This window comes from Apium graveolens, chromosome 3, assembly GCF_009905375.1.
Source record: "Apium graveolens cultivar Ventura chromosome 3, ASM990537v1, whole genome shotgun sequence".
NCBI lineage: Eukaryota > Viridiplantae > Streptophyta > Magnoliopsida > Apiales > Apiaceae > Apium > Apium graveolens.
Genome location: NC_133649.1, coordinates 210,327,257 through 210,335,395, shown reverse-complemented (window position 1 = coordinate 210,335,395; position 8,139 = coordinate 210,327,257). Strand labels below are relative to the sequence as shown.

At 33.9% G+C, this 8,139-nt stretch overlaps 2 protein-coding genes across 3 annotated transcripts; one reads left to right on the top strand and one right to left on the bottom strand.

The window, feature by feature from the left end:
* Positions 1–684: 684 nt before the first annotated feature.
* On the top strand, positions 685–4,825 carry LOC141713066 (E3 ubiquitin-protein ligase RGLG4). Of its 2 annotated transcripts, none has more exons than XM_074516294.1 (11): positions 685–1,051; positions 1,553–1,637; positions 2,237–2,377; positions 2,492–2,605; positions 2,767–2,828; positions 2,913–2,992; positions 3,443–3,548; positions 3,664–3,791; positions 3,964–4,087; positions 4,369–4,425; positions 4,511–4,825. In XM_074516294.1, the coding sequence occupies exons 1-11, from the start codon at positions 809–811 to the stop codon at positions 4,595–4,597; spliced, it is 1,227 nt and encodes a 408-aa protein (XP_074372395.1). In that variant the 5' UTR covers positions 685–808; the 3' UTR covers positions 4,598–4,825. The 2 variants fall into 2 exon arrangements, with proteins under 2 accessions (XP_074372395.1, XP_074372394.1); XM_074516293.1 differs by having other exon boundaries at positions 2,731–2,828.
* A 136-nt stretch (positions 4,826–4,961) lies between these two features.
* Positions 4,962–7,392, bottom strand: LOC141713067 (uncharacterized). Its single transcript, XM_074516296.1, has 2 exons — positions 7,074–7,392; positions 4,962–5,409 (listed from the first exon to the last, which is right to left on the bottom strand). The coding sequence occupies exons 1-2, from the start codon at positions 7,257–7,259 to the stop codon at positions 5,215–5,217; spliced, it is 381 nt and encodes a 126-aa protein (XP_074372397.1). The 5' UTR covers positions 7,260–7,392; the 3' UTR covers positions 4,962–5,214.
* Positions 7,393–8,139: the final 747 nt, after the last annotated feature.

Below are 8,139 nucleotides of genomic sequence, written 5' to 3'. Positions count from 1 at the left end.
GCACGGGATTTAAGTTAGTATTAGTAAATCTTAAACAAACCTTTTTAAGATTGTCTTGAACAATTGGTTTTAAAAAAGGTATATTTAATTTACGCCTTTTCATAAATAAATTATCCTAAGACTTAACATAAAGATTTTTTCAAAGTATTTGTAAAAAAAAATTGCAACTAATTTTTTAAAATAGTTCTCTTAACAGCAGGTTAAGTTAATTCTGGTTGTAATTTGTGATTACATGGCGGTGTACTTGATTCGCAAGAGGCTTATTTTTAGCAAAAAAATTCAAAAACTATATTTTTGCAACAAATAAGTAAAAAAAATGTATTTTTGCAAAAAAAACAAAGAGAAGAAAATAAATGTTTTGTCAAAAGATAGTTTCCTTTTTTCTTTTAACAATTATCGGATCATCACAAATAAAATTTGATTTTTGTAAAGGCGGCAAATTAAACGCAGTCTTTTTAAGCCAAGACCACAATCCACAAGGATCAACACCGATTTTAATTCAATTACGATCATGCAGTTTTTGGGTGCCAAAAACACCATGTCACAGACTCACAGTGATTTCTACAAGGAATAAAGTAGCTGACCAGTTAGTTTCCTGCAAGTTGCACTATCTTTTAGTAAAGTCCTGGAATCGATTCTTAAATCTTACTTGACCGCACATATATTCTATTCTCCGTCCATCTTTCACGTTATGCAATCATATCCCATCATCTAATCTTCCATGTACATAAAACACAAAAGAATAGTAGCAAGAATAACACTAATTACAATAATATAACTGAATTGCAGAAGCAGCTTCACATGAAAAATGGGGAATGCATTTTCTTTTTCTACTAAAAAAAGACCTTTGCTCTCGTCTGATCGCACCAAAAATGCTGGTGGTGACAGTAGTTGTCGATCAGTTTCGAGACGAAGCGTAGTTATTAGTGAAGCTCCTTCTGTGCAAAAGAAATCATCGTTTTCATCCTGGAAAGCTAGTAGTAAGAGTTTCTCATACAAGAAAACCAACAAGTATGCTTTCATCCCGGATAATTTCTCCACTGTTGAACAGGTTCTGTAATTGTACTTGCAGTCTATTTTACGCATTAACATGAATAATTGCATCTAGATTCTCCGCTAACTATACTACTATTTAGTAAATGTTCTTGCTCTGTTCAAATTTTTGTACTGATTAATGAAGAAATCTAGGAATTTGTTTGTTTGAATTAGTGATGTGCAAGATTAGTGACAGCAAACTATTACGCAAGTTATTGTCACTTATTCTCTAATTTGTATCATTCTTAGAATTTTAGTAGGAGGATACGATCAATAAAGTAACTGTGATTTGGAAAACTAATGCGTTTATATGTTCATGATTGTTTCGTACACTTGGTTGTAGAGTTTAGATCAAAATCAACACTTACTAGCTTGTTAAAGTCGGATGTTCGACTTGCAAATTGCAGTCATCAATTTATTGTTAGTAATAGTATAATATGCATATTAGTGTGCGCCTGGCTTTATCTAATTTTGGCTCTGCATTTAGCTTATTAAAGTTTTTTATAATTTTATACAGGTTACAGAGGCCTTGACAGAAGCAGGCCTGGAGTCTTCAAATCTTATTATTGGAATAGACTTCACGAAAAGTAATGAATGGACAGGTTTGTGGAAGTTTAACAAATCACTAACATCTGTTAAGTTTGTTCGAATTGCTAGAAAATAAATGAACCATCAACGAGCCTCTTCTACTACGTCTCTTATCAGGCATTTTAGTAGATGCTTCGAAGTTGCATACTCTAATTAAAATCTCAATCATTTCAAAAACTTATTGTAGTTCTTTTTGGTTGGGGAAGACAAGTCGGGAATCCTGAATTTTTATTCTATCTCTTGCTTCCGATACTATTTTGAATGACTTAACAATTATAGAAATACATTGCACAATCCATCCAAGCTGTGATGATCAGGATGCAGTGGACATCTTGTAGTCAAATCTTTTCATCTAAAACTTTTTGTCAGTTTCTGATTTCCTTGATAGCCACCGTTTTCGCATACAACTCTTGTTCAGGATGATGCTTTTACAATAGTAAACTGACAAGATTTACTATTACTAAACAAAACCAAACATATACACTGTTACTCACTTGTAGAGCAATTAACGCGAATATTACCTCCACTCCTAACTACAGAGAGCTTATTTTGTTATTACAGTACCATTGTTCTTCAATTCAATATTTTTGATTTATAAAGTTTTGTACTGAAGGGAAAGTTTCATTCAACAATCGCAGCCTGCATGCCATTGGTGATACTCGTAATCCTTATGAGAAAGCAATATCCATTATTGGAAAGACTTTGGCTCCGTTTGATGAAGACAACTTAATACCTTGTTTTGGGTTTGGTGATGGTTAGTTTGAGCTTTACATAACATTATATAATAAAAATGGTCTGCTATCTTTTCCTATTAATCAGTTAACGAGATGCAAATTATTTTTGGATGATCTGTTGTTTTTCATTATAGCCACTACTCACGATGAAGAAGTGTTTAGCTTCCACAGTGATCATTCGCCCTGCCATGGATTTGAAGAAGTTTTAGATTGCTATAGGAGGGTGGCTCCCAACATTAACTTGTCAGGTGAGAATTTTTCTTTAACTTTTTTTTTTGCCTAGTGAGCGCTGGTTTAATTCTTGAATATCACCTTACTCTTTTTGAACACCATGAGTGACATATTGTCATTAACGCGCATGATTGTCTTCAAGGTCCAACATCTTATGGACCTGTAGTTGATGCTGCAGTTAATATAGTGGAAAAAAGTGGCGGACAATACCATATTCTGGTCATAATAGCAGATGGGCAGGTTTTTTTTTAAAATCTCACACGCACAAACACACACACCAGGCAAGTATGCCAAGTACATCTAATTGTTGGTTTTATCATGAAGGTCTCACGTAGTGCTGATATCCGTGAAAAGGAACTCAGTCCACAAGAAGAAAAAACAATACAATCAATCGTCAATGCAAGGTTTGACAATGTGTTTCTTTTTTCATTTAACGGCATACACACAAAGTTCTTAAATGCGATTTCACTAATAGAAGAGTTCCATTCATGTGGCTATTTGGGTAAATCGATGCATACACACCATGCAACTGCAATCGCAGTAGAAGTATTCTGCATATTACCTTGATGCACATCATTTCAAAAAATCAACTTTCCTAGTTGAATGACATTGATTTTTTCTGAATATAGCTTAGAGCAGGTGTGTACTGTGTACTATACATCACAACTCTACAGCAACTTAATGTTTACACAATAAGAATGTTTCTTTTTGAAATTTGGGTATTATACTTGTTAAATCAAAATGTTGGATTGAACATTTTGAAAATCGAATGTGGACTGTAGTAAATGCAATCTCAACAGTACAATTTCTTTAACATTGAAATAAAGATTAAGTTTAAACGTTTTGTTGACCAGTGTGCATCCTCTTTCAATTGTGCTTGTTGGTGTTGGAGATGGACCTTGGGAAGATATGAGAAAATTTGACGACAAGATACCTGCGCGTAAATTTGATAATTTTCAGGTATAGCTCATCTTGTGTAGGTGATGTCAATTTGGACAAGTGTGGAGTGTAAAAGAAAGACTTGTAGTTTTCCATCTGATGATAAATTTAGTTAATTGTGTTTTTGTATCTGCAGTTTGTTAATTTTACAGCGATTATGTCCAAAAATGTAACTCTGTCAGAGAAGGAAACTGCATTTGCTGTTGCTGCTCTCATGGAGATTCCCATTCAGTATAAAGCTGCCACCGAGTTTGGTTTAGTTGGGTAGGAAAATCTCATCTTGGCTTATAAATTATCATTGAAAACTTTTTCATGATCTATTCATGTTTTCTAGTAAAAGGAGTTTAACTAGCTTCAGTTTTAATAATACAGACTTGGAATGTTATATTCCTGTTGCTTTTCTTGTTTAATAATTTCGTTTGTGCTGGAATAAAAGGAATGTTACAGGTAAAGCAAAGAAAATTGTTCCACGCCGCCCTCCAATTCCTTACACACGTCGTGCAATATCTTTATCCAGGGAACAAAACAATCTTTCGACATCTGAAGATGAAAGGAGTCAGGCAAGAAATAAGAATAACTTCACAATTTTATCCATACATGTGCTTGAGCTTGAGTGTGCACAATTCGATTTGTATCAGTTTTCAGGCTGAAGCAATCACCGGCAGGCCAATTTACTTGTGATTAGTTTGGCTATGGACTAGATCTGTTGTAAACCTCTTTAAAACTGTTGTTTGATTGCAATTTGGAGTAGTTCAAGTATTCCGTTTTCTTTTTCTTTGATTGCTTCACAACCTAATGAAAGTTTGATGCAGTAGTAACTTGTTTCTTCTTTTGGACGTAGGTCTGTGCTATTTGCCTGACCAACAACAAGGACATGGCTTTCAATTGCGGACACATGGTGAGGTTCACCAATCATTTTATACTTTGCAAGCAGATGGTTACCATTGATTCTTATTACTGCTTCTCTCTTCTTATTTTGGCAGACTTGTAGAGAATGTGGAATGCTAGTGTCAACCTGTCCTATTTGCCGTCACCAGATCAGCAGTCGTATTAGGTTGTATACCGGGTGATTCATGATTTGCTGCTGGAGAATAACTACCATGCAAACACCACCAACTTGCACATTTAATGCTATTCAGTTTCTGAGTGGTACAGTAAATTGTATTCATGCTCTATCAAACAGGTCTACCGAGACCTGAATTAACACTTCTGTCCCGTGTTAAAAAACACCCAACTTTGAGTATTGTACATATTTTAAGAAAGGCCAGCTCCTGCATATATGCTATAATTATTTTTTATTTGTTTGCAAATAAAAGAAAGTGAATAGCACAAAATAAAAATGAATACAATAATTTATGAAATACAGAACAAATAATGATATTTTTTTTTTGCCAAGTAACAAATAATGTTCTCATCAAGTATGCAAGTACAACAGATCCTTTCCAACTAACCAGATTTATTAAAAAGAAACTAAAATATATAGCAGATCAGTTTTAAGATACCAAAAATATTAAAAGAAACCTAATACCAAGATACAGAGAAATTATTCTCCCAAGCATAATGATTATCGATCCAACCACAAAATAGATTAAACCATCATCATACTACTTTATCTCCATCTTTTTTATGTTGGTAAACTAGTAGCAGAGGTAAATATTTATCCAAGGTCAGCCAGAAATTTGAAGCTTCAAGCGAACTTCTTAATATCCCCATCTATTACGTTATTGCTTGCCTCTACATCTGGTTGAGTTGAAACACCTGGATTCCTGGAGGGTCTCCACCCCAAAGCAGCAAAATATCTATCGTCTGCCTTCTGCTTCTCTTTCCTCTGCAGTTCTCCAAGAAATTCATTCATTTTTGCTGTCGTGGCTGTCCCCACCTTCTAAATCACATAATCAAGTCAAAAACATCATACATTAGTTTTCTTCATAGATAAAGAAACTTGGACCAAGAATGAACAATGTGCTTGTCAAAGACTCAAAAACTCAAATCAGTGGTCCTTGAACTAAACACAATTGCTATAAAGAAAGTTATTTACAAAAGATATCAACTTTAAAGTGCTGAATTTCAGAACAAGGCGACTCCAAAGTCTAAACCAAAATATATCAGCACGTTTTGGTTACTGCCACTTATGCAGATGCAACGATGGTAGTTAAATACGTAATAGTATTCCAGCCAAAATTTCGAAGTACAAGTGTTTTCAGCTTCCCCCACCTTTTAAATCGCATATTAAAGTCAAAACGTCATTTATTAGTTCTTTTCGTACATAGAGAAACTTTCCCCGAGAACCAACAAATGAGCTTGTCAAAAAGTCAAATCAGGTCAATGACTCAATGAGCCAACCACTTCTATTATAGAAAAATGTGTTAATTACTAAACTTTAGATAATATCAAACTTTGAAGTGCTGAAATTGAGAACATCGCAACTACAAAGTCTTATCAGAAATATATCAGCAGATTTAACTTGCAGCACAGATGCAGTTGAAGAAATAAACGTATAATTTGCAATCCATTAGTCAAAACAACGATACTACAGTGCTTATATCAACTCAATACATTTCCACTTAAGGGAACACAAACTACATAAGTAAAACAGTTATTGACACGAGTGTCAGCAACATTTAGGTCATAAACAAAACAATAATGCTTATTTGATGGACCTTGCTTGCAGAAATAACAATTAGATTTTTAGAATTATTGCTCCCCTCAATAGAAGTAACATTGTTGTAGTACTTGATTAGGGGTGAATGAAATTAGGAGGGAATGGAATGGAATGGAATTCGTACTATCCTATGGGTAAATGCTAATTTTAATTATATCGCCCACTCCGTTTCTGTCAACCTACACTAGAACGCAAACCAACCAATCTGAGAAGAAATGCTCTATTCTTCTTCCTACTCAATTCTTGCAAATATCTTCATAGAAATTTTGGCTTCCCATTTATTAATCTGTTCATTTTTTTCTTATAATTCCATTTATTCCCCTATTCAATTCTCTCAAACCAAACACAGCATAACATTACCAAGCATAGAAACAAAAATGCTTCTCATAAGCATTTAGTGAACTTAGTGACAAGACCACGAGTTAGTAAAAATTTGACAAGCCCAAAAAAATGGAAGAGGCCATTAACCCTATCTGTTAAAACGAATTCCACCAACTATTCTGCAACAACAAAAAACAGCGAGTGACAAAATTTGGGAAAAGGGTTTAATGGTCACGAGCTGAATTTTAATATATCGGAATGGTAACCAGGAATAAAAAGAGCTTATTAATAGGATCTACAACGAAAGAAGGCAAGCATAGACTGTACCTTGGTTTGATTAGGGCATTGACAACTCTAAATATAAAACTAAATTAGGGTTTTGGGGTTCTTAACATAAATTCAATGTAATAGATGAATAATAAAACAGGGGCTAACTAATAACATCAATTGGGACTAGTTAATTTAATAAAACAAAAAACCCCAATTATACATTAAAATGAACAATAAGTATATATATAAAAAAGAATGACAAGACAGTGGGGGGAGAGATGAACGTTAAATACAGTGAGATTAGGATCAGCAGACTGGCGCAAACGAGCTTCAAGAACGGCGTTATTAGAGTTGGTAAACTTCATAGTAAAGTAGCCTAGTGTTACGGGAATGGACCCCAGAAACGCACAGAAACCGTAGAAGAACGCCTTTGAGTTCTTGGTTCTCTCTGATAACCGCTGGAACGTTGTAGACGACATCCCCTCCCTGCTCTCCTCTCTCTCCTCTCTCTCCTCTCTCTCTCTCTCTCTATCTGATTCAAATAGAGTGGAAATGAATGTTAGTAATTTTGAGAGACGAGTACTAATGGTTTTTTTGGGGGCGTACCTGTACACGAGCAAGCGCCAGCTTTGCAATAAATCTGCATTCCCCCTTCTATATTCGAGTAGGTAAAATTTTATTAAACCGGTAAATAATTACTCCCTCCGTCCCGGGTGGTGGCCTTATATGTCATTTTGACATAGAAAATGATCAAAATTATCATTTTCGAAAAAAATGGCCCTATATATCACTTCTTAACGGAACATCGTGTTCTGTTTTGATTTTTTTTTATTTAAAGGTAAAACGGAACTTCGTCTGCCGTTTTAGCACTTTAATTTTTTTTTATATATTGTAAAGCGGAACTTCATGTATCGTTTTAGCACTTTGATTTTTTTATAGGGCAAAACGTTAGATAAAGCAGCGTTTTGTAGCAAAACGTCACATAAAGTAACGTTTTTACCTTTTTAAAAAAAATATAAACAAAACACTATATCTTGTAAATTATTAAATCATAAATTAATAAAAAATATTTTAAATTATTTTCTAAAACCCAAAAGGGGATTGTTTAACACTAAAATGTTAAAAATTATTAAATCAAGTTACATCCTTAAATTTTATAATTATTTAATTTAAAATTAATATTTTTGGTTCCCAAAGGCCCTAAACCCTAGATTAAATTAGGGTTTAGGCTCTACGGTCCTAAACCCTAAATCTTAAACCCTAAATCGGTGAAACATTTTTTAATTTCTTTTTAAATGTTTCTAAAACCCAAAAGGGAATTGGTGAACCCTAAATGTTAAAAATTGTTAATTTTATAAT

Excerpts from the sequence above, each read along its gene's own strand:
- LOC141713066 (XM_074516293.1), top strand. The coding sequence starts at position 809 with ATGGGGAATGCATTTTCTTTTTCTACTAAAAAAAGACCTTTGCTCTCG. Across the intron at positions 3,549-3,663 it reads GTAAATTTGATAATTTTCAG|TTTGTTAATTTTACAGCGAT; the intron begins GTATAGCTCATC and ends TTGTATCTGCAG. Across the intron at positions 4,426-4,510 it reads CTTTCAATTGCGGACACATG|ACTTGTAGAGAATGTGGAAT; the intron begins GTGAGGTTCACC and ends TTATTTTGGCAG.
- LOC141713067 (XM_074516296.1), bottom strand. The coding sequence starts at position 7,259 with ATGTCGTCTACAACGTTCCAGCGGTTATCAGAGAGAACCAAGAACTCA. Across the intron at positions 5,410-7,073 it reads CTGCTGATCCTAATCTCACT|AAGGTGGGGACAGCCACGAC; the intron begins GTATTTAACGTT and ends TATGTGATTTAG.